The sequence below is a fragment of the Enoplosus armatus genome, chromosome 4, assembly GCF_043641665.1.
Source record: "Enoplosus armatus isolate fEnoArm2 chromosome 4, fEnoArm2.hap1, whole genome shotgun sequence".
Classification (NCBI taxonomy): domain Eukaryota; kingdom Metazoa; phylum Chordata; class Actinopteri; order Centrarchiformes; family Enoplosidae; genus Enoplosus; species Enoplosus armatus.
This window is the reverse complement of record NC_092183.1, coordinates 4,328,529-4,355,648: the sequence shown is the minus strand read 5'-3', so window position 1 is coordinate 4,355,648 and position 27,120 is coordinate 4,328,529. Positions and strand designations below refer to the sequence as shown.

The following is a 27,120-nucleotide window of genomic DNA, read 5'->3' as shown; positions in this document are numbered from 1 at the left end:
GGTGGAGATAAGGGTCAAAAGGAAGAAAGAGGAAGAGTGTGTGTGGAAGGTCAGCCTCATTATCCAAGCCTCACAGCTTTTACCCAGGCTGAAGCAATGGGAGAGTGACATTTAGAGGGCGGGATGTGTGAGTCAGAGGGCTGCTGCACGTATGTACCTGGTCTTTAAAAGGTATTCTGGCGTCAGCTTGTTATTATCTGAACTTGATTTTCAAGATCAAATTGTGCCAGATTTCATCGCTGTGTGTCCCCACGTGGGTCTGACAAGCTGCTGTAATGTTTCTTTTCTAACTGTGTTATGGAAATCATGTGCCTGTCATTATTCTTCCCCCTTTTCTTTACAACATTTCACTAACGTTTACTCTTTTTGTGGACTGGCTCGCTACAAAACAATGTCGAGTTCAAATCCCTGATTTTATTGAAACCTTATAACATCAAACCCAACTGTGGACGAGAAGTCCTTGAGGTGATCAGTAACAATGCATCAATGCTAATATACTTTAGTCACAAACCAAAGTGATAAAAATTCTGCCAGAGGGGGACGTCAACGTTAGTACAAAATGTAATTTCTATCCGATACTTGAATATCTACATTTCCATGACAACTGGGCAAACTCCATCTGCAGATGAAGATCATGTGACACGATCAAAAGCTCCAGAACAGCTACTAAACGGACCCTGTGTTCAGATTACTTTGTCAGCTGCTATTTCCAGGGGCAAGAATGAACTTTCAAACTCAAACGAGGTACATTCAACACCCAAGAAACAACAAAACAAAGAAAAATACAAACTATTGACTATAGAAACAGAGACTATGTAAGAGTGAGTTATCAGAGAGCTGAAGTAAAACTAGATATTCTCCTACTTTGCACATGTGTTGGCGTATACACGAGAGTGTGGGAGTCAGTTTGGAAGTTTGTGAAGAGAGAAGATTTTAAAAGAGCCCGATCTCCTTTCGATCTGCTTTTAGAGATCAGACTCCTGCCGTTTCACCCACACTGAAGCAACAAGCAGTCACGCTTCACCCCCTCTCTTCCCAAAATCACTGCATACCTGCAGGATGAGAACGAAGTAGTCGACGGGCTTGCCCCTCTGGTAGACGTAGTGATGAGGCGAGCGCTTGTCATTTTCGTTGAACTTGATCTCCTGGATCACGTCAGGATGGCGCAGGATTCGCAGCAGCACCTTGTCTGAGATCTGAGACTGGCTGAACAAGTTCACCTCTGCAGGAAGAGAGGAGGAAGAGATGAGAGAGAGTTTTAGGGCATTAATTAAGACTTTCTTTTTTTACTGCCACACAACACAGGAAGGGCCATTATACATTTCTGGACATTGACACAGTCGAATACACATAACAGTATCAAACTACTACAAATCCTAGAGATGCACCAACATATTTTTTCCACAACAGATCTGAGTAGTGAGATACTTCCTTACAGTGAACCAATCTGCTGACATCACTGATCCAGGTGCTTATCAAATTAGTCATTCATGCTTTTGTCTGTAGTACAACACGACAAACAATTACATAAACTGGTGTGCCAAGTACACCTGTTCTACAACTATACTTAACAAGGGAGCGTAACATATTTATAGCCATAATTAAAAGGATTACAAGAATCAAGTGTCAAGTGATCAAGTAGAATTAAAAAGTACATCAAAGCATCTTGTGTGTTAAGTGATGCGAATGTACATCACATGAATTATCAATTAGAGCCTCTAAACGCATTTGGTTGAAGATCAGCTCTTCGTCAGGCTTATGAAAATACATTGAATTATATTGTGGCTTGCTTAAGTGTGCGAGAAGGATTCTTTTTTTTTTACAGTACAGTAGTGTTTGAGCATTCATTGATCGTATCGGCAAATATTTTGATAATTGACTGATTACTTAAGCCAAACATTTGCTGGTTCCAGCTTCTTAAACGTGAGGATTTGATGCTTTTCTACGTTACACATGATAGTAAAATGAATATCTTTGAGTTTTGGACTGTTGGTCAGACAAATAACGGTTGAATGAAAAGTTGTAAAGCTAAAACAATTCCTCGATTCATATATTAGCTGAACTATTTCCATTTACTGATTCAGTGGTTTTCCCAGACTGTAAGGATTAGCAGTTTTATATCATTGTGCACTAATTGCCTTTGGATTTTGGATGATTGGTGGCACAAAAAAGCCATTTGAAGACGTTGCCTTGAGCTCTGAGAAATGTCTTCACTACTTTTGACATTAAATAATCAAAATAATGAAAATAATCATTAGTTGCAACCCTAAAAAAGTAATTATATTCTTTAAAATTTAGCATCAATACCACCAGCGAACGGGTGCCAATCGGCCTTCTAGATAACACTGGGCCATTAACAGTGATGTTGATTGATATGTATTGTATCTGTAACTGGTGTAAAGTATTTGTTTTACATGCATTTTTCAACTGTCGTAGGCCGACCTGTTGCAATCACAGCTCAACCATAAGTGCCCTCAACCCCACCCAAACCGAGAACAAAGAAACAGTTCACCCTGCAAACAAAACTCAATGCAATACACAGTGAGAGGTGAGGCATATATGACCAATGTTGGCATTAATCATCTGAAAGGCAAACAAACTCCTTTCACTCTGGTTTACGTATTAGGTCGACAAGTTCATCTGGTTTACTCAAAAAAAAGCTTCTGCTGCTCTGAAAAAAAAATAAAAAAGTGTTCCTTCCTGGTTTGTTTTTTTCCAGCTCTCAAAAAAGAAATCTACAGACTGACGGAGCTTACTGCTGCAAAACACTCACTTTATGTAACGAAGTATTACATGACAGTGTCATAATGCACATATTCCCTGACTTTCCCTGTGTGAAATACAGATCAGTGACACTCCAGATATCCCATGTCAGATCTCAAAGGCAACGGAGATCAGACACAATCTAAAAAGAGCTGGGTGATGATCATCGATGTGAACAAGAACCGAAAAGAAACAGGGAAACAGTAACTTCCTGGAATGAAACCCGAACCTCTAGAAAAATGAAATATCTAATTTCTGTGTAATGAACCAAGACAGAAAAATGAAACCAACATCCTGACAAAGAAAACAGAAACAAAGTCAGCAGACGCTGACGTTATGCCTGCAGAGGCAGACTCCGGCATGCTCCTGCACCACAGTGTCTGTGAGACGAGAGAGTGCTACGTCATGCTAGCAGCGGCTAGTGCTAACTGCTTCTGGCAGAGCACATCAGCTATCGCTCGCTAACCAGACACATTGCAACACGTTCTCAAGTGATTTGCAGCAGTGGCGAAGCATCACGTCCAGCTGGCCAGAGTCCAGAGTCTTCTTGTGGTGGTAAGCTCAGGCGGACATACTGCTCGGGTCTTAAATAGATCTTCCGAGTAAATAAACACATTTAAACCTCCACCCTGCATGTATGGACCTGCCTTGCTTGTCAGACGGAAAGATGACAGAATCCATCACGTCCTGACATCCTGAGGAGAATCATGTTGTGGCTACATATCCAAGACAACAGGCTTACAAGTTATAAATTATCTACTGGCTGTGCTTTAATATAATAACAAATATTGTGACTGTGTTTGTCTGTGTGTGCATGCTTGCATCAGTCCAATTCCCCACCTGTAGCCAGGAAGCGATGGGCGGCCAGCAGCAGCTGAGGAGAGACCTTCACTTTTGATTCGCTCTCATGTTTGAAGGCAGAGAAATCTCTCTTATTCTTATTGGGCGCCACCTTTTTCCTGTTGCGGTTATCAGCTGAGAAGAGACACACACAGAGCAGACAAATTTATTTGTTTGAAAACGTACACTTAAAAGATCAAAAAGGTAAAAAAAAATCATCTTGTAAAGCAACAACGGGAGCCGCTTATTGCTTGTTCTTGTAAACCAATGTCAAATTTAGATATGAATAATATTTAAATAATAAGTAACTAAAACTAGGGAAAATAGCCTCAGCTGCACTGACAGTAAAGACAAGCTTGGCGGTAAATCAAGTGACAAACAAAAGCAAAGCCGAACTCACTGTAAAGGTCCGATTCATCCAGAATCTCTGATTTAATTATCTCCTCGATCACGTCCTCAAGGGTGACCAACCCCAGCACCTCGTAGAACGGGTCTCCCTCCCCCTCGTTGTTCACCTTCTGGACAATGGCCAGGTGGGATTTTCCTGAGTGGAAGAAAGAGAATCATTCATGGGATTTTCAGCTGATCAATCCATCCGTTCCTTGCAGCCTCCCCAATCAAGTGCACAAGAAACAGGGTTGCAGAAACATCTTGATTTGTAAAGTAATTCATTTGAGTAACCTGGTTATTTTAGCCATAAACTGTTTCTGGATTGATTATCCATTCAATTTTATATAGCACGATATACATATATTAATTTAAAAAAAAGCTATAAACTGTGATTGAGGACTTTATCCGCTTACTTCTACAATGCAGCATTCACAATGTTCAAAGGTTTCTTTCTTTCTTTTAAAGGTTTTTGCAAATGTTTCATAAGATAGGGAATGCATTCAACTGTGTTTGTTAGACCTTGTGAAAACATACAGTGCAATCTGTGGAGAAACATTCAGTTTAAACAATAAAAACCACACAGACCTTCAAATGTTGCCATTACATCTCTATTCTAGTATTAGCACTGTGAACTGTGGTTATAGATATTTGTTGCTGTTAAGTCCTGTTCCAGTGTCTCTTTCTACGAACAGATAAAGACCCAGGTGAAGCTGGATGGTTTGATTTAGCTCCCGGTAAATAGCACCTCCAATGGCACCAACACTGAGCCACCACTAATCTTCAGAAATACTTTATTGATCCCCGGGGGGAAATTATACAGAGCATCTTACATAAAGCCAAAGGGATCAAAGTGGAGCTAGATAAGAAAGTGAAAATGTAATGATGATATCAACATTAGAAATGTACTAAAAGCTTTTCCTTAGGTGCTTTTGAGAGCTGTCAACATCGTCTCCACGTCCTCAAAATAAAACAGCATACAACATGATGAGCCTTAATGCTCCTGATTAAAAAGTTCACAATCTTTGAGCAGCTGTTAGAAAGCCCTGACGGTAGTCAGAATATCATTGATTACCATCTCTCTGCTATCTATTTATTGTTATTGTGGTGTATATTTGTACAAGTACTGTTGAATCATATCACGGCTCCTGGTTAGAGCCACAGGTCGCAGGACTCGTGAATTCGGCCAGGTGTGCCCACCTGATAAACAATCATATCATGATGGATTACTATCCGATAGCAGCTGTGAGGGAAATTAAACATATTACATGTATTGCACATGTTAGAATACTGTTACAGCACATGTAATCATGTGTAATTTCCACTATGTCTGTCCATTCTGAATATTAGGCCATGTAACCTTTAATTAAGTGAAACTTAGCCTGACTGCTTACAAATGTAACAAAAGATTCATGTGAATGTGAGTAAGGAGTTTGCTAGCTGCTAACTGTTGGAAAAGACCAAGGCTGATAGCATACAAGAGGGTATCAAGTCGCCACAATATCATTTAAAAGAACCCAGATAAGGATGTATAAGGAGGGTATAAAGCAGAGTGAACAGTTTCTCATGTGGGTGCACACTGCGAGCTAACCTTTGTCTTGTGCACCATATCTCTGAGCATTAATAATGTGTGACAATACTGTCTCGACCCTCATTGTCAGAGTCGAATTGCGAAATTGCCACGCCACAGCTCTGTTCTAGCAGTAACCCATCTGCCCACTCCCTCTGCTTGCACCACAAATAGCCGGTTAATGTGTACAGGTTGCTTACAGCTGGGGTTGGGTCTGGACTTTGGCCACGAGCGTTACTGTACAACACAAAAACACACATGTCCATAAAGACACACACCCTGCCGAAGTCTTCGAATGACAAACTGTTCAAAAGCGCAGATGGACGCTGGCCGGCTACAGACTCCAAACAAGTGCAGAGTCGGCCCCCGACGATGCCCTGAATTATTAACGGTGTTGCCAGAGAGAAGCACTCAGAGGATATCTGGGGGTTTGGTCCCCAGGTGGGTCATTCCCTCCCCTCCACCCAGACAAACACACAGGCAAGAAACTGGTTTAAACTACCCTCTCTCTGACACACGCACCATTAAGAGATTTGGATTTGAACAGCAGGCCGGCTGAGGGCGAGTGAGATGATTTGAGACCAAAATATGGGGGGGGGGCACTTGTTATTCTCATTCCCCCCAAATCCACAAGCTATCAAGTCATGATGAAGGATAAAACGAGAGGATCAGAAAGGTCCATCGACTGTTTCCAAAAAGACAGCAGCAGATCAATGGGATTTACAAAGAGCTCCTATGACCAGCAATTAAAAGAAGACCAAAGGCTATACGTGTTTCGTCTTTGTGTTGGTGTGTCCTTGATGTCCTCCGCCTGCATGTTCTGGAAAAGTGGGCGCTGCTGGCACGATGACACAAACACACTCCACACATTCTCAGCTCTGACCTTGCTTGGTTTTACTACATGAATAGAGCAGAGGGACTTTGAGGAATCCATTTCCCACAAGGCCGGCTTTACTGTGGGAGTCTGCGACGTCACTACGTGAGATCTACTGTATATTTAGTCTGGACGCTGGTGTCTCGAGAGGAAGCGGCGAGGCTGGACATTCATCGTTGGCCAAATAACAAGTTACAAACAGTCCAAGCAGTTCTTATCACGGCGTGAGGGCTGATGGATTATTTTCATTCTAAGTTCATTTATAAGGTCAGAATCTGTTCAGAAGTGCATTTCACAAGTTCCCGAGCACCAACGGATGTTTTCAAGTGCCTTATTTTGTCTGACATAAAGACAAAAATGTGTAATATTTATAAGAAACTGATGAGAAGCGAACCAGCCAGTGAACAGCAAAAGTTTGGTGTTTTTACTAAATGAATGACTTCTACAATTTGATCAACTAATCGATTAATCAACTCATCGTTCAAACCCAACATGGCAAACTGACTACATTTACATAAGGAGCAACATGGGGTTCTTCAGCTTCTTGCTCCAGGACACTTCAACACGAAGAGAGAAGGAGCTCGAGCCCCCCCCACGACACTGTTTTCATCCATATTTAATATCCAGTGACCATTTGCTGCAGGCGTAGCTAATGTGAACTTAGTCATGGACTTCAAAACCACCACACGAGGCAGGACCAGGAGGAAAACACATACTGACACCAGATTGTCAAAAATCATCGGTGAAAGAGATTGCCACTGCCTATTAACTCTATCTCCATTGAGCACAATGTTACGTGTTGTGACTAGAGATGTCCTAAGTCAATCCTAAGTGGGTATCGGGGCAGATTTTAATGCATCATAACTGGTTCAAATAAACCAGTACTCTTCTGTGTTTTGTCCACCTCTGCATGCTGGAGTTGCAAAGCTGCTCTCCTTTGCAACAGCTGAGCTCTACAGCGCCAGCATTTTGTTATGCCAGTGAAAATTAGAGTGTGGTAATGCCAAAAATAACTTGGCTGCGCCGGTGCATGTCACAACCAGATTGGTGAAATGTGCAGGCAGCCAACAAATCTATTATCTCTCCCCTTTCTTTCTTATAAGCAAAGAGCAGTTAACAAACACAGGTAGCGGTTCATATCAGCTGTCACTAATTAACGTCAAGTCCATGAGTAACTTGATGTGCGTCTGTAAGCCAAAGATTGTTTGCGAGGAAAGAAGCTCCACGCTGTGACACCAACAGTCAGACAATCAGAGTGTTTTTATAGTCCAGCGGAGTGATATGTCTTCTCTAATAAAAACAGCCGATCGCTTCATGTCGATATCAGGAGTCACATTCTCATCATATCACACCAATAATCTAATCTTTTTGAATCACAAACCTTCTGTATTTGTGTAATGTGTAATCAACATGGCATATATGCTGCTACTAAGGATATAATTATTTTTTTACTATGTAGGCTTCACTGAGCATCTCTGTGACAAAAACGTCTCATGGGATGAATTCAGCTCTGTTGTATCTCATGGGTAGCTCTGTCATTTGGTTAAATACAAGTTTTGGATCTGACTTGGCATCAGCGGATACGCAATGTTAAAGGATTGTAAACATGGGACATCTTTAATTGTGAGCCTTATTCATGGTGACAAGCAGTAGCACCTGGATGGCCACACGTGTCAACTGTTATGCAAGTGCCTTGAACTTGACTGCATGAAATAGGTACTTGAACTTCCTGGTCAAATCAATGCATCCTCAGAAACGCCCTTGGGTGCGACACCCTCGGGATGTGCCGTGCAGCATTGCGTCACTTGACACGTGACAACCCGACACCTGTAGCACACACACCAGATGCATCGCACAGACAGACGTAGCAGTCGAGGTCCATGGAGTAAATGTGATCAAGTTTTCAGGAGTGTTGACGTGTGCCGATGCTCGGGCTAGGTTTTAACACACAATAAAGTAATCGTACATTTATGAACAATTCTGTCTTTCTGACCCTCCCATCAAATCAGACTGCCCTTCTCTTAATAACCAACAGGCCATTGATTTTCAGTTAAAATGAATCTCCTGCCCCAAAATCCTGTTTCATCAGGAATTACATCACATAAGGGAGGGATGATGTCATTTCATGGGACGTGTAAGGTGCCGGGATGGAAAGTCAACAGTGTCCCACAGTAAGAAAGCATCCGGGTACATTCATTAGCTGATCGTTGTTCATTCCACACAAGATCACTGTAGCAACGAAAATAGAGACATCATGTAATGGAAAAGGCACTCTGCGTGTGTGTGTGTGTGTGTGTGTGTGTGTGTGTGTGTGTGTGACCTCTCCCTGTGGTGCTGAGTCAATATTTCAGAGGAAGTAGGACCCCAGGGGACATACTTACCCCCAGATACTGGAGAGTCACTTGAGCGTCTATTGACTCCTTCAGAGCACACACACACCCACACACTCATACACAGTGTACAAGGAAGTTCAGCCAAATACAGGCTGCTTCATGCGTTCAGCGTCTGACCTGTGTCAGCTGAGTCTACAATTAAAAAACCCACAAAGTCACCCATCTCCTGTGTGTCTGTAGCTGCTGATTTTCAGCCGGGATGCGTGTTTCAGCGCGGCACACTCACCTCAGGCTCACACAGAAACACAAACAGCTGTCACTTATCAAACTGAGAATGTGACGTGACGGGAGAGTGTTTTTTGGTAAAAATCCATCCCTCCATCGCTCCATCGCTCATCCTTTCTGCAGGCTGTGAGCTGAGGTGACAGGGATCGCCGTCGGTGCTCCTTGACTTTGTAAAATGTTTAAACCGGTCACCTCTGAAGTCACTCACGAGGACTCACTTTTTCATATTCAACCTTCTTTAGTGTATTAACCCTTTATCAACTGCTCTCAACTTAGCTTGTTGTTACATGCGTGTGCGTGTGCGTGTGTGTGTGTGTGTGTGTTTTCCAGCTTTAAATTTGACTTGAGGTGAATTTGAAAGTCAAAACAGGGACATCAATTTAAAATGGACTGCATTTAAATAGCACTTTTATCCTAAGCATTTTACAATGTGGTTTTCATTCACCCATTCACAGACATATCCGCACATAAATGGCAGCGAGCTACCGTGCAAGGAGACGGCTTAACCATCAGGAGCGAGCCGGGGATCGAACCACCGATCCTGCTGTTAATGAATGCTGCTCTGTCTGCTGAACACTGATGAAGTCAGGTCATTTCAGACTGAATACAGATACTGGGACTACAAATGAGAAAAATAATATTTACAGTATTTAATTTACAGTCAGTTGTATTCTAAACTATGCAATGCAGCATCTTGTTGCACCAATGCAAGATGATGTATTTTATTGTATTTTCTTTGTCCCTATCTCAACTGTTCATTAACAGCCCAATTTCCCATTTGGATTTATAAAGTCTAAATCCATCTGTCAATCTATCTAGAGCTGCAACTAAGGATTATTTTCATTATTAGCTAATCTGATTGAGAATCGATTGATCATCTGGTCTATAAAATGTCAGATAACTGTGGAAAAATGTCCATCAAAATACAAAGTCATCAAAGTCAAAGTCATCAAACTACCAAAGATACTCAGTTCACCATCATATAATACAAAGATATGCTGCAAACCAGGACAATTGAGACGCTGGAATTCTGAAGAATTTGTTTTTTATGATCACTGCAGCACAGATTTTCTCCAAATCAAAGACAAATGAAACTACGTGAGCAGAGAGAGAAGAACAATTTGCCAAAACAGGAACCGAGAAACACATCGACCTTTGTCACAAACACTAAACCCCGCTGAGCGACAGGCTGCCACTTCTCTGTCTCTGCCTGAACATTACACAACATGAACAAGCTAATGAACAACACCTTTCCACACATATAGTCTTCAACATTTCTGGGTTCCGTTTTCTGGATGATGTACTGGTTTTAGTTTGACGCAATCTCATTTGTGTGTGGAGTCCGTTCCACTAGATGCGTTTACTTTGCTCAGTTTCATTTCCTCATTAATTGAAGTGAATCGGTCTGTCACTGTTCAGATACTCCCAGCAGGTCAGGTGACCTCCCAGTCTGTTTCTCTGCCCTCTGGCTCTTCCGTCACCATCCTGCGAGCCGGCCTGTTTGTTGACACGAAACATCGGCGACAAAAGGACGAGGGGGAGAGCGATGAGTCTGTATGGGAAAGGAATGCCTCACGCATACCACCCACGCACAAAACACAACCGGCCGGCCACATATCAGCAGCACTGACCACCGATGGCAAAACATGCACGCTGCGAGGGGATGAAACAAAAATGCATGGCTGCAAATATGCATGTGCTCATACACACACACTTGGGTAAATACAGTCCATACACACACAAAGGCTTGTTGTGTGGGACAGGTCAAGCTCTTTTAACCTGTTTTTCCAGCTAAAACTGGAGCCCCAAGCAGATAGACCTACTCTGATCTTAAAGGGCAGTGAAGTAACGGCTGAATCGGTTCTATTTTGCTTAGCAGATTGTAGATAGTAGAAACAAAACTACTCCACGACATGCTCACCTCTTTTGTTAAGTTTTAGGCTGTATTCAGACGTACAATAGCACTGCATAAAAAAGAAAATCCAAGGGGGTTCGTTCGTGTCGAGGTGCTGCCAAAGAGTCTCAGTGAGGAGACGAAACGTAAACCATGAAGCCCACTCACCTTTGAATCAGGATTTTACAACTCTGGGAAGTTATTATAGCAACTGACGATTAACTGGTTAATAGTTTAGTCTATAGAAATGTCCATCAAAGTTTCCCAGAGGCCAGGGGGACTTCTTCAAATGTCTTATTAAGTCTGATATACGATCCAAAAACCTTAAGATATTCAGTTTACAATAATATAAAACAGTGAAGCAGCGAACCAGAGAATGCTTGAAAAAAACAACTTTAATGATTAATGAACTGTTAATATAGTTACCAAGTAATTTTCTTTTGATGGACAAATTGATTCATTGACAATCCGTTGCAGCTCTAGTTTTGTTATATGTAAACATGGGAAATTATAATGGGTATTTTTCCCATTTGTGGGACATTTCTTAGAACAAACGATTGATTGAGTGTTATAGTCGTCACATTAGTCAGTGATGAATATAATTAGTTAGTTGTAGATAGAGTAGTTAAATGAAGCTGTGTGTGTTAAGACTGTAGGTTTTTGCAGAATATGCGTTAATATTGAGGTAAGTATTTATAGAGTGTCTTTCTGGTGATGGCACATGATACTCAGCCCTGTTTCCAATAAGCCAATATAATCTAAAACTAAAATGCCTCCAGTCCGATCAGCTCTTCCAAACCCATTTTAAAATGAGAGCAATCCCACTACTAAGTTTATTTTAGGCTCAGTATTATGCAATGTGACATGAAGCAAAACCTCAGTTCAAACAAACAGACAAGACAGCCGTGTGTGCTTGTGTTTGAGACATCAAGTCATTTCTGCTGAGCTGCTCTTTCTTCATGCTGACTGATATCATTATGGCACACAGTCTGGAAGTGTTGGTGTGACACACAGAAAACATACACACTAAGTTGAAGTTGAGAGGACTGCCGCTGCACCGTCAGCAATTCAAGCTACAATGGCAAGACAGGAAGAGAGAGAAAGGCAGCCGGCGGCTGATAAGAATGCAGAGGGAATCAGAGAGAAAACTGGCTGCTACTGATTTCTAGCTGCTGATTGTATGAGTCTTGATGAGGGATTGTCAAATCCAGCTCCACCAAAGTTTGGTGTCAGTCCACACTTCGCAGAGCACTGATGCATATAGGGCTGCAAATGATTATTGTGGTGTAATAAAGTGATAATTTTTATAGAATTATGGTGAGATTGCTTTGACAACTACTGTTCCCGAGGTAAAGAATTAACTTTTGCTGAAGTCTGTAACTCCATCTGCTGAGGAAGACTGTGTGACAATCAATTCATCTCATTATCAATCAGTCTATTTAATGTTTTTTTAATACTCTGCCTTAAACAATTTAGGACTTTCATGATTTATCAGGACCCCAATATAAAAAAGTGGCAAAAATCTGCTTTATAGCCCAAAAATAGCAACAGACAATGTAAGAATACATTTTCTTAGCTGGGACTGAACCCGTTTAAAAGAACTTTCTGTCTTTTAAATTAAGCTACTTTCTAAGCTAAGATCTTCCACCAATTAAATCAGAGCAAAACAGACAGGGAAGTCAGCTGACAAGAGTGTGTGTGTGTGTGTGTGTGTGTGTTTACTCTGTGACTCAGCAGAACACCTGAGGGGTTGTCTCTTAAAAATAGAAGGTCACATATTTGTTGACAGACACACACACTATCTGCACTACCTGCAGAAAAATGCCAGTAGACGACAGCCAGCTGGACGGTGAGTTGGTAGGTAGGTGTTCAATTCAGTTGTATTAATATAGCGCCGAATCATAACAGAAGTTATCTAAGGTCACTTTTCATATACAGCCGGTCTACACTGAGTCTTTATAATAGGTCATTTTCAATTTTCAAGGGGCGTTATCAATGGACGCAGACCAAAATGCCGCGCAACAACCAATCAGAGCAGCAAAGCGTAAATTAAACTTTTACCAAAGTACAGCGAACACATCTTTCTTATCAACACGGGCTTAAAGTGCAGTTGTTTGTTCTCCATTTAGAGAAAATATACCATCCAGTTTGTTTAACACTGACGCGACAGCTGATTCAACAGAACGTTCCACATCAGTGGCAGCCATCTTGGTTGTTTACAAAAAGGCCTCAACTGTGCTCCTCTGTACAGTCGTCGTATCAAACCTGCCCCGTATTAGATAAACGCTTGTGATTGGCCCGACCGGGGGACAGGAGGGGGACCAGAGCAAATAAAACATGAGCTCACAGGTTTGTGAAAAGCTGGACGAAAGTGCAAACCTGCAGCTAGTTCTGCGAACCCTTCAAGCATTACTGTTGCTAACTTTGTTTGACAGGAACCCGTCATGACCCCTACATGAAGAAGAAGACACAAAATCTTCTTCATCTTAAGAAACACATCGAAGTGCGTGTATGTTAGACAGAGCCACTTTGTAACTGATGCTTAATTTGAATGATGTTTCATTTCTATTCAAGGATGCAACACTTAAGCTGACGTTGAAAAGACAAAGAGATTTCTACACTTCTCCATCTCTGCTGATGTGTTCCTCAACAAAGCGTAGACAGATTCCAGTCCAAGTGTTCAGATCTGACTTTGAACCACAAATTTGATGAGTTTCGGGTCAAAAATGGGAGTACGTGGAGCTTTTTATGATTCACACACTGATTACGAAATGTCAGATCTATGCCATAAGTGATGGAGAAAAGAAGAATTTTGTACGCACTGATCCAAAGAGAGTGGATAAGAGCCGAAAAGTCCTCTCAAAAACTCCTCAACCCTTAAAAATTGCTAAAACAAAGCATGACGCCACAACTGCATGGCCTATTTTCTGCTTCAAATGTATTCATAAACAGCTTTTAGTGAATAATTTAGGAGGGATATGACTGTCTCCAGAATGTTCGGTTATCTGGAAGATTCTCGTTTTGCAAGTCCTCCCATGTTTTCACTTTACTGGCACACCTCCAGCTCTAATGTGAACACAGACGTTGTTACATAACCTGATAACTGCTTTCTACAAAACTGTGAGTTTTTTCTTGCCGCATTAAAGACTATTAGTATTTCACCGCATTCAGTCGCTGCAGAGAATGACTGGAACTGCTCTTTCCTAGACAGTCAAAACAAAAAAAACAGGAGGACAAGGACAGATGGGCAGAGACGCAGAGACACTGGATAATAGGAGGTAGAGATGGAGGGACACGCCCATTGTACAAAAGGAGGAGTGGAGGTTCAGGTCTGCCCTGTGACGGCCTAATCGGGCTGAGATTGGGTAATCTTTTACTCAAAGTTGTAAAACTCTGCGTTCAGGCAAAGTAAACATTGCTTAGTGCTTCTTAAAGGGTCAGGTTCACAGTTAGGATTTGGGTTAAAGGTTGGGATTAGTTTTAGATTAGATTAAGAGTTCAGGCTGAGGGGAGGAATGTAGTGAGTAAAGGTGTTGTGATGTATTGCTGTGCATGTATAGGTGTGTGTGTTTCTGCAGGCCGGGAGTGTCAAAAGATCAGTGTCATTAAGAATGGGAGCAGAGGTGTGTTTAAGTGTGTGTTTGACAAAGTGAACAGTTAACACATTGATTAAATAAAGAAATAAACTCGAGATCCTTTCTTTACTGCGGTGTGTTGTTCAACTCACCGTACACAGCCGGACTCTACAGTACTGCGAGAGTGACCACGGACACCACGGTTGGCAAAATACATGGATTCACTGAACTCCAACACTAACAAATCTGTCATCTCTCCTCTCTCTCATTAGCACAGAGCAGACTACCAAACATTCAGCCGCTTAAAATGACAAACGTCGCCGGCGGCAGATCCGATCAGGTGTCACCAATTAACATTCATTCTGAGTCGATGGCAGGCCACGATAACACTTGGTTGATGTCTTGTTAAAGTTCTTTCTGTAAGCCGATGTCTGTACTCAGCCCAAGATTATTTGGGAGGGAAGATGCTCCACTCTGTAACAACCGATTAACTCTGTACAATCGTGTTTTTTGTTGTTCCCGCAACACGAACAGCGATACTTCTTCTCTCTCGCAGTTAAACTATCATATCTGTAATTTAAGCTCATAAACATAATAGTTTTGGACCGGGATTTGATCAACATTTAGGTAAATATCGATCGGATCGAACTCAACCTAATATTAAAATGAAAAAAACTTGATTGGGTCATCTGTTATTGAGAAAATATATATATATATAAGTTAATTAGAAAATATATACATATATAAATTGATATATTACAGTCCACTTACAGTACTGGCTTTTTCCAGAGATTTGGACTGACAGAGACAGTCAGTCCAAAACCCAAAAGCTATTTAATTTACAGTCACAAAAAAGAGAAAAAGGCAGCAAGTCTTCACATTTAAGAAGCTAGAGAATGATTACTTTGTCAATTAATCCACTAACTGTTTCTATAGTAGTTCCTTTTAAAAAAACCTAAATCCACTGGAGTTTTTGAGATACACTGCTACCTAACAGACAAACAAACGGTCATTAAACCGTGGCACACATAAAGGCTGGGTGGGGTGGCCAGATAAGTGCCCAAACACTGATAAACAGCAGACAATGCAGATGGTCCCGACAACCACAAACAAAATACAAGCTGGTTCATTTCAAGTGCAAGGAACAACAACGGAACAAGGCAGCCATCGTTTGGTCCATAAAATGTCAGAGAAAAGTAAAGTAAGCCTGTTGAAATATTCAAATGTCTTGTTTTCTTGCTCCTATACCGGTCCTTATTTAAGGGCAGAGCCTCTGAGGCTAAAATGTAGGCTAATATAACTCCCTACTTGAGGGTACAGCATGTGACAGTCTGTTGACAGAGTGCAAAGTGCCTCCAGTGAATTCACGGTTCACTTGTGTTTGTGTGTTTTCTAAATTATGCCTGATGATGTCCAGTGTGCGTGAATTTAAACCTCCCTACGTGTAATAATGAGTACATGAGAGGTGCTATCGATATTTTATCATTAATTAAAACTGGAATGACAGTGACAATTTCAGTATGCTCTACAGCTTGTACCACTATTTTCTCTAATCCACACGTTATTATATTAATACAGACGAGGGACAATTAAAAGGACAAACCTGAATAAAAGAGCGAAGAAACTTAAATGTAGATGTTTCCCTGCACCAGGGCTCACTCAATGCTTTGCTGAGTATGAAAACGGTGTGAATAAAATGCTACCGTCCCCATAACACCAAATGATATAATATAAACTTTCTTCAAATCTATGTCGTGATGTCTGTGATTGTCTCTGGTGTCCTTCTGTTAAGTCTTTCTGTCTGCTGTACTCAAGTCTCTCTTGCAAAAGAGATCTTGATCTCAATGATATTACCTGATTAAATAAAAGATGGCATATTATAAATGAGGGAATATCTCCCACAGACGTGACAAGGAGCACTGAAGCTGTTCTGGAGGCTCGTGGTGGCCTGACTCTAAGATACTGAGACACTTCATTTCGGTTAAAGCTTCCATATTTTCTTTGAAGTCTGCTGTGTTACTATTTCCTGCAATGACATGCCATTAAAGTTTAATCTCATCTAATATGCTCACTTCAAAGTCCTTGTGAAAGGTCACATCGTGTTGACACACAGTGAAGGAGAAATGTCACAATATGCAGTATTGATGACTTACGTTTCTTTCCATTCAGAACTGAACGTGTGCCTCAAAAGTAAGCAAATCTTGGGCTGACAGAGTAGATTTGATTTAGCAGAGCACAGCCTAAAAAAACCTTGTGTACACACACTGGCGCTGTTGGATGCCATCACCGTGGTAACTGATGCCAAGCGGCGAGTGAGAGGAACTTGAGATGTAAGCGGGGAGTCGGGTCAGAGAAGAGGCAGGGGGCCGGCAGCCGATCAAGCCTGCACGTTACCAAAATGTTTTCCAGCTTCCTTGGAGTGAAGTACTCGTCGCTGTGTTTTCGCGCTACATGAAAGACTATCTGTCAATCAAAAAGTGTCACATTTCCTGTGAATGTTCTTGTCTTTGCCTGTTTGGTTACAGTGGCTGTTAGTAATCACTAACCCTTGTGTATCAGAAAAAACATCTACCAGACGCTCGATGATTATATCGAAAAGGAACGGCAGGAAATAGATAAGATCTGCTCTCACGTGCAAGCAGCTCACCACAGTTACATATCAACCCTGTAATTCTTAACTAAATGCATTGTGCAGTCTCTCTCTCTCTCAAACATATCGTTTCTGGGAGGGTAAACTAATTTAAAGATTCTAGACATTTGCCATCCTCCTAATCTCCCACATTATAAGCTTTATATAAAGTACATTTTACACTGTTGGATCAAAGATAGTCCTCTCTGCTCCAGAGAAAACGTCAGTACGCTTAATCTTAAAATAATACATGCTGCCTGAAATGACAGGTTGTTCTTGTCAGATCTCTTTGAAGTGGAGGCACCTTCACATAGACCACATGGTACTGGCTCCGTGTCTGGCTGTACTCACTATTTGTTAAGCTACCAGACGCACTGTGTTTACAAAAAGGAGTGCAAAAGTTTTCATGAAGTGACACTTAAAACATCCTTTAAAACAGTGACTACATTTAGATGGACTGCACTGGTCCAACTGAGATTATATGCTGTTTAAACAGGTTAATTTTAAGTTTGACGGCGACCGATGCCTCCAACACACAATGTCACACCATCAGACTTCTCCCACAATATTCAACCTCTCACTCCATTTTGACTGGACGTCATCAAGCAGCTGCATCGCCCAAAGCTTTGCAAAATGCAGCAACAACCCTCGAGTTTTATTATTCCCATTAAAGTGTTAATGTGTCTACAATACCTGTCAGTAATGCAACTAAAACTGGAGTACCTGACGTCAACTCAGCTTACTTTGAATATGACTATTCATATTAATCATACAATGTTGTTAACAAAGCAATATCTTTTAACTTGGGTTAAATAGCACAATAATCCAGTTCCTTTACAAGTGATCTCTACTTTAACTTCAGCAAAAGGCAAATCAAACATGTCATGTGAAAACATCGTCCACCAGTAATGAGAGGCAACCTGAGTGTATTCTCATAACTACTTATAGTAAATCTCTCTGCCAAGCTTTGAGCCGATGTAGATTGTTTTCAACTCCCTCACAGCCGGACTTCTGTGTGTCTGTGTGTGTGTGTGTGTGTGTGTGTGTGTGTGTGTGGGCACTGCAGCTTGTGGCCAAACCTTCCCCCCCCTCACCAGCCAAGCCTTTACTGAGATGAGCCGCAGAGCCATTTCTTGGCCAAATGTCACGCGGCGCCGAGCACCACCGCTACAGCAACTCAAAAGTCAATCTATAGCGAGATAAGTGCAATTAAGTGTAAGTTCCTGTTGAGACACATTATGCCACACTGGCATAAACACGGAGACTGCCAACAAAGTTCAGTCAAATTTTACCTTAATTTCTACGTCTAACAGTGGGACACTGACGCCAGGACAGAGACAGAAAGTGTCTAACTGTCCTAACTATGCTGAGTTATAGACACAGCAAGTGTGTGTGTCTCTACTGTCTGTGACCTTGAGACGAGATGCCTGAGAAAGGAAAAATATATCCCTGCGGGGGATGGCGTCAGTGTGTGTACTTCCTCCTGAGAGAGGGAGTGCGCACATGTGTGTGTGTTTGTGCTTGCATGCATGTGTGTGTTGAAAGCACAAAAGCAGCAAAGCGAGAGAGAGAGAAGTAAAACCGGGAAGTGTTTTTGATATCATCCATCACAAACCTGACTGAGGTGACATTTGGTTCCTGACAAAGACTCAACACCACTTCTCAGCAGAGTCATGTTTGTCAGAAACACCACTTTAGATTAACAACACTGTGTTTTCCTTACTTTGTTCAGTACTTTGAACTGTAAGAAACAAACCTAACTTCTCTTCCACAGGCTGAATATGATTAAATGATGAAGATGGCAACTTCCTACACTCAGAGAAAATACTACCAGTTGTTATCAAATACTCAAAACAAAGAGGGAGTCTGGCGGACAGAGACAGTCTCCTAATAAAATGCGCATAGCAACCACAGCCGTGTCCTGTCGGTTTCATTGCAAGACACTGAACTTCTCCCTGACACTCATCATCATCACTCAAGCATCAGCAAAAAGACCAACATTAAAATCATGTATTGGTAGAATAAATACACATTATTTAATCGCACATCTACCAGGAAACACAACAATAGTAAACATTTTGAGGTCTTGCTATATAGAAGAATAAATCCATACGTCACTGACCCCCAAGATGCAAATTTCATGTATTGCTTGGTGTGCTCCACAAAGAGGTCAAAGGTCAACCTCCTTGCAACACACAACACCACAGCCGGACCGCTCACTGAGCTCACTTATCACGCTGCCGTCTGAATTGCCTGCATCCGTCCCATCACAATCACTACAAAATTAGGTCATCTGACGGAGGGAAAGGTTTAAATATTCACTTGTCAAACACGGGAATCTCCTACTAGGAAAGAGGAGCAGCAAATGCAACACACACTAGCCTCATCAGGTTCAACCAAAACCTCTTAAGGTTTCATAAACAACCAAATACTATGAGCTTCATCCAAATTAACTACATGATTACTCTATGGGGTTGTCAACATGTTTGTCACTCCTGTATTTGAAGCTTCACACACACACACACACACACACACACACACATATATATCTTGGAGGAAAGATAGTTACACCTGACTCCACAAACCTTTCTTGAACTCCTCCAGCATGGAGTCCAGCTTGGTGTCGTGAAAGACAAAGTGGACCGGATGGTTGTAGAACTTGGTGATGGTCTTGAGCGTGGTGCAGTCGTCCGGGTCAACGAAGGCCAGGTCCTTGACGAACAGGATGTCCACGATGTTGGAGCGCTCGTCCTCATACACGGGTATCCTCGTGTATCCGCTCTCCATGATCTCGGACATGGTGTTGAAGTCCAACACGGCGTCGCTGTGGATCATGAAGCAGTTGCTGACCGGCGTCATGACATCCTCCACTGTTTTGGTCCTGAGCTCCAGCGCGCCTTGGATCATGTTCAGCTCCTCTTTCACCAGGTCATTGTATGGCTCGGTGACTTTCAGCATCTCCACCAGCTTCTCCCGGTTGTACACAGTGCCGATCTCCTGGCCCAGGACGCAGTCGAGGAGCTTGCTGATGGGCCACGACAGGGGGAAAGTTAACAGCATGAACAGCTTGGTGACGAGGATGGTGTTCGCCCCGACTGCCAGACCGTGCCGGGAGCACAGCGCCTGCGGGACGATCTCGCCGAAAATAACGATGCCGACTGTGGAGGCGACCACGGCGCCGATCCCGGAGTTGGTGAGGTCGTCCAGGAGGATGGTGAGGGTGGTGTTGACCAGGACGTTTCCGAGGAGCAGCGAGCACAGCAAGTAGTTGCCCTTCCTGCGGATGGGCTCGATCTTCCGCGCGTATTTCTTCTCCTTCTCGGTGCCGCAGCTCTGCACGATGCGGAGCTCCATCGGGTCCAGCGCCATCAGCCCCAGGTTGAGCCCGCTGAACATGCCGGACAGCACCAACAGGAAGGAGATGAGGATCACCTGCAGCCAGATGGGCAGCAGGGACTTCTTCTCCTCCACCACCCGCAGTCTGCCGTCTTTATCGTCCAGCAGGTACCACGTCTCGTCCTTCTCATGGGTGTCGCGGACGCACAAGCCGAACACCTTCACCGCCTCGCTCTTGCGGAGCTGCTTGATACTGAGGTTGACCACACCGGAGGTATTTTGGTTGCTTACCTCCATGAACCCCTTCACTGCTATATCCTTCGTGAGTTCGGGACAAGTCCTGTTGAAGGGGACCATGATTGCACCGAAAGCATCATCCTCTTTATCACTGGAGTAAAGTTCCGCGAAGCTGATAAGCCCCGAGCTGTTTGGGAACAAGTGGAGCCCGTAGAACCTGAAGAGGGTGTCGCTGCCCTCGGTCACCTGAATAACCCCTCTCTCGGTGGTCTCGGCCGGCGTGTCGCTCCTCTCCAGCCTCATACCGAGTATCCGAGTGGCGCCCCGTGACTCCGAAACCGCCGCCTCGGCCTGCCTGCCCGCAAAAACACAAGAAAAGACGAATAAAGTTAGCGTAAACCCCCGTCCACTCGAGTCTATCGCCATGTTTGTTTCGCTCTCTGTGAACGGGGAACTGACGTCACCTACTCGTTTCCACAAGCCCGCCCCCCCCCTCATTTGCATACCCGCATACCTCGAAAATGCAACCAATCGGCGCTGGTGACCTCACTCGAAAAACTTGACCGAGCCCCTTCAGTTTTAACTTTTAAGGTCGACTGATCTTTTTGCTTTTAAGGTCGACTAGACTAGAACTTTATTCCATTATTTGAATTTTCCATATTTTATTTATAAGAGCTGAACGATTTGAGGGCTGCATTGACATACAGGCAGCATTAATGAATGTTCTTTTCTTTTTGTTATCTTTAGTAAAAGTCCAGACATACATTTTAATTGTAATTACTATTATTTAAATTAATATCCAGGCCTGTATTGTCGGTTTACATGGGATTTAAAAAAAGATGTATTATCATAGACTTGTTTTCAATGGTACAAAATACCACATTTACTAAGATTAAATTAGTCTATTTGACATTACTCATTAATGTTAAAATAAATTACGTAAAAATAAATCAAAAGGCCTGTCAAGTTGTTTCCATCTTGGTTCCTCTTCTGAGATCAGATCAGGACACAGTGCTGTAAAACAGCTGAGTGTTTTGGAAAATGGCTTTGGTGACACTAATTTGAGGATCTCCTTTAGCTAATAACACAGTGGTCATTTCTCTGAGGTCACATACATAAAAGCACTGGACTACCTGAGTTATATCTGGAAAAATGTCAGTACAGAAGATGATGAGTGACAAAGACCACTAATGATCACCTCTCACAGTTACAGTGGTTTACTACTAGCTTGGTAATAGATTACAAAAGACTGAGGTTTGGTTTGCAGCTTTTTCACGTGTTTTTTCTTCTCTCTGTACATTTCTGATCATGCCTTACAATGTGGCACCGCTGTGGTGCAAATGTATGGAACTATATGGACCTACTAAAGTATGTGTGCATCAGAGAGAAAGCAGAAACACACAGAAAGGCAGGCAGGGAGGCAACAGACAGTCTCCTAGTGTCTGGTAGAGAAGTCAAAACACCATTTTAAGAGTAAGGTAAGATCACTTTACAGCTGGGATAAAACTACATTATTACTTGACTTTTCCTGTTTAGTAGAACTGTGTTGGGTTGGGGAAGGAGTACATGTACTTTATCCGTGTTAATCTGTCAAGTAAACTTACTTTTTAAGATGTGCTTCTTTTGTTGTAACCAGGAGACGCAAAAGCACTTTTTGTTTTGCACAACACAGTTTTAATATGTAACCTGTTGCTTTTATTGTTGCCTAAATTGCATGTGTGCAAAGTGGGCAGCATTTGAAGTGTTTCTTTGCACTACAGGAAAGTTCACATTGACTGAAAGGTTTGCAGTTTGTGACCTTTCTTTTACTGATGTCATGTAAGTTAAAGATAATTTAATGTGTATTTTAAAAAATATGACCACTATATTCTTTTTTTTATTCTTTTTTTTTTATTCCTGTGTGCAGTTTGCTGATCCCCCCAAAAATATTTCTTGTCATGTTACAGAAAAAGCTTCTCATGAACTAATTGTGGAAAATTTCACTGTACCACTGAGATTCATGTTGTAATTTTTCTGATCGTTATCACCAATAGTGGTTATATTATTGTCAATGTTATTTAATTTACTGTAACCACATTTGGTAGCAGTGGAAGTTCAGTACCATTCATTGTATTAAGCTCTAGTTGCAAAAATAATATGTTGATGAATATAATGATTTTAGATGTGTAATATGTCAGCTACAGTTATAATACATCTTGAAGACTTAATTTTAATTTCAAACAACATTATAGTATTTAGTCTTTTCAGTGTTTTGGAGTAGGACGTCAGTTAAGTTAGCAATAATTTGCTCAGTGTGCTGCTTGAAAAAAAAATCTGATTATCAGTAAAATGATTGCTGTGTGTGTTTGTGTCCGCAAATTTGAGAGAAAACAAGATGTCGACAACCATTCGAAACCTTGTGAGACTTCGGTCTCTGGGAGAAGACTCTTCTATCACATCGAAGAAGACTAAACGAAGGGGTGAGAGCCCCCCCCCATCGTCTCACAAGGAAACCAACCCATTTCTGATCATGCCTTACAATGTGGCACCGCTGTGGTGCAAATGTATGGAACTATATGGACCTACTAAAGTATGTGTGCATCAGAGAGAAAGCAGAAACACACAGAAAGGCAGGCAGGGAGGCAACAGACAGTCTCCTAGTGTCTGTCGTTGTGTCAGCTCTTCTCTGTGACGTGTGCACTGTCTGGTAGAGAAGTCGAAACACCATTTTCCTTTGACAAAGACTGAACACTAGATGCTAAAGGCAAACCTTGGGCTCCAGGGTGGTCCTCCCTCAATTTTCCAAACTTTTGCTGAACACTGAATACCCACCTGCTCCACTCTGTAGCTGAATCTGACCTTTGGACAAACATATGTTAGTGCTAAAAGGAAATATTCTTGCTATGCCTGTATTATTTTGAGAAAATAGAGTGAAGACCGTTAACTTTAAAAGATAGAAAGAGCTACCAAAGTGAAAAGGATCACAGGAGTCAAATTTCTGACATTCTGAAAGCCCTCTTTTCCTTTTGAAACAACAGTGCATGTAAATGTCTTTAATGAGAAAGGAGCTCCATCTTGTGGTCAAATCATATCAGATCAATGTCCCCATACAGTATTACTGAAATGAGGCTTTAAACTGTGCTAAATATGGTGGATGTGGAGCCTCTAACGCACTTATTAGTGTAATTCATTACTGGAAATGCAGCTTTGTTGCGTGATATATTTGTTTGGCATTAAATGGAAATAAAATCAAACTAACCTATTACTAACCAAGTACTCCTGGACCTATGAAAACTGTGCATGGCTGGATATTTATCAAAGGGATTGGGTAAAGATCAGCAAATAATATAAAGTGCTTCAAACTTGAAGTACCTAAATCACCACTGTAACCACGGCTGCCCTGCAGGATGAACAGCACTAATGGTGGCCCAAAGGTGAGAGAGTTGTGCTTGCGACAAGGAGGTTTGTAGTTCGATTTCTGGGCTGGCAGGATAAGTGAATGAGTGTGTTTAGAATGAGGAAGAATAAACACAAAACAACTGACAGTAGAATTAGAACCCTGGTGTTCTATTCACGATGACACCATAAAGGGCTCATATGCATATCTGCAGGTCACCGAATTCCAGCCTCATTTGCACATCAGCCTTTGGAGAGTAAGGTAAGCCCACTTTATGATAAAACTACTTTATTACTTGACTTTTCCTGTTTAGTAGAACTGTGTTGGGTTGGGGAAAGAGTACATGTACTTTATCCGTGTTAATCTGTGAGGTAAATTACATTTTAAGATGTGCATCTTTTGTTGTAACCAGGAGACGCAAATGCACTTTTTGTTTTGCACAACACAGTTTTAATATGTAGCCTGTTGCTTTTATTGTTGCCTAAATTGCATGTGTGCAAAGTGGGCAGCATTTGTGGTGGGGTTTTTTGCACTAAAGCAAAGTTCACATAGACTGAAAGCTTTGCAGTCCTTGCACTTGTGACCTTTCTTTTACTGATGTAAGCAGTTTCTTCTAAAGATGTCATGTAAGTTAAATATAATTTAATGTGCTTTTGCAAAATATGTCCACTATATATTTTTTTTTATACTTGTGTGCAGTTTGCTGGTCCCCCCAAAAAAAATTACTTGTCATATTACAGAAAAAGCTTCTCATGAACTAATTGTGGAAATCAGGAGCCCTGATTCATTGTCTGCAGAAAATATCTCCCTTTTTATGCCAGAGGAGTGAGACGAAGGGGTAAGAGCACCCCCCCTCCTCTCGTGTGGAAACAAACCCATCTACAGTGAGGCAAAAGGGTGAAAGCCCAGAGTCTTTCTTTGCAGAAAATATCTCCTTTTTATGTCAGAGGAGTGAGACGAAGGGGTGAGGGAGATGAGAAAAATGAATGAGAATCCCCCCCACCCTTTATTTTATGAGGAAAAAAAAAACATCTACAATGAGTCGAGAAGGTGAGTACTCTGAGTCTTTCTTTGCAGAAAATATCTCCTTTTTATGTAAGAGGAGTGAGACGAAGGGGTGAGGGAGATGAGAAAAAGGAATGAGAACCCCCCCTTTATTTTATGAGGAAAAAAAAACATCTACAATGAGTGAGAAGGTGAGTACTCTGAGTCTTTCTTTGCAGAAAATATCTCCTTTTTATGTCAGAGGAGTGAGACGAAGGGGTGAGGGAGATGAGAAAAATGAATCAGAACCCCCCCCTTTATTTTATGCAGAAAAAAAACATCTACAATGAGTCGAGAAGGTGAGTACTCTGAGTCTTTCTTTGCAGAAAATATCTCCTGTTTATTTCAGAGAAGTGAGACGAAGGGGTGAGAGCCCCCCCTTCCTCTCGTGGAAACAAACTCATCTACAGTGAGGCAAAAGGGTGAAAGCCCAGAGTCTTTCTTTGCAGAAAATATCTCCTTTTTATGTCAGAGGAGTGAGACGAAGGGGTGAGGGAGATGAGAAAAATGAATGAGAATCCCCCCCACCCTTTATTTTATGAGGAAAAAAAAAACATCTACAATGAGTCGAGAAGGTGAGTACTCTGAGTCTTTCTTTGCAGAAAATATCTCCTTTTTATGTAAGAGGAGTGAGACGAAGGGGTGAGGGAGATGAGAAAAAGGAATGAGAACCCCCCCTTTATTTTATGAGGAAAAAAAACATCTACAATGAGTCGAGAAGGTGAGTACTCTGAGTCTTTCTTTGCAGAAAATATCTCCTTTTTATTTCAGAGCAGTGAGACGAAGGGGTGAGAGCCCCCCCTTCCTCTCATGTGGAAACAAACTCATCTACAGTGAGGCAAAAGGGTGAAAGCCCAGAGTCTTTCTTTGCAGAAAATATCTCCTTTTTATGTCAGAGGAGTGAGACGAAGGGGTGAGGGAGATGAGAAAAATGAATGAGAATCCCCCCCACCCTTTATTTTATGAGGAAAAAAAAAACATCTACAATGAGTCGAGAAGGTGAGTACTCTGAGTCTTTCTTTGCAGAAAATATCTCCTTTTTATGTCAGAGGAGTGAGACGAAGGGGTGAGGGAGATGAGAAAAATGAATCAGAACCCCCCCCTTTATTTTATGCAGAAAAAAAACATCTACAATGAGTCGAGAAGGTGAGTACTCTGAGTCTTTCTTTGCAGAAAATATCTCCTGTTTATTTCAGAGAAGTGAGACGAAGGGGTGAGAGTCCCCCTTCCTCTCATGTGGAAACAAACTCATCTACAGTGAGGCAAAAGGGTGAAAGCCCAGAGTCTTTCTTTGCAGAAAATATCTCCTTTTTATGTCAGAGGAGTGAGACGAAGGGGTGAGGGAGATGAGAAAAATGAATGAGAATCCCCCCCACCCTTTATTTTATGAGGAAAAAAAAAACATCTACAATGAGTCGAGAAGGTGAGTACTCTGAGTCTTTCTTTGCAGAAAATATCTCCTTTTTATGTCAGAGGAGTGAGACGAAGGGGTGAGGGAGATGAGAAAAATGAATCAGAACCCCCCCCTTTATTTTATGCAGAAAAAAAACATCTACAATGAGGCGAGAAGGTGAGTACTCTGAGTCTTTCTTTGCAGAAAATATCTACTGTTTATTTCAGAGAAGTGAGACGAAGGGGTGAGAGCCCCCCTTCCTCTCATGTGGAAACAAACTCATCTACAGTGAGGCAAAAGGCTGAAAGCCCAGAGTCTTTGTCTCCAGGAAATATCTCACTTTTTATGTCAGAGGAGTGAGATGAAGGTGTGAGGTAGATGAGAAAAAGGAATGAGAACCCCCCCTTTATTTTATGAGGAAAAAAAACATCTACAATGAGTCGAGAAGGTGAGTACTCTGAGTCTTTCTTTGCAGAAAATATCTCCTTTTTATTTCAGAGCAGTGAGACGAAGGGGTGAGAGCCCCCCCTTCCTCTCATGTGGAAACAAACTCATCTACAGTGAGGCAAAAGGGTGAAAGCCCA

At 41.9% G+C, this 27,120-nt stretch overlaps 1 protein-coding gene across 1 annotated transcript in view; it reads right to left on the bottom strand.

The window, feature by feature from the left end:
• Positions 1-21,126, bottom strand: part of LOC139283927 (metal transporter CNNM4) — a 39,160-nt gene extending 18,034 nt beyond the window's left edge. Inside the window, 4 exon segments of the mRNA XM_070904026.1 lie at positions 1,053-1,222; positions 3,604-3,738; positions 4,004-4,147; positions 19,736-21,126. Coding sequence (XP_070760127.1) covers positions 1,053-1,222; positions 3,604-3,738; positions 4,004-4,147; positions 19,736-21,026 — 1,740 coding nt within the window. The 5' untranslated portion in view covers positions 21,027-21,126.
• Positions 21,127-27,120: the final 5,994 nt, after the last annotated feature.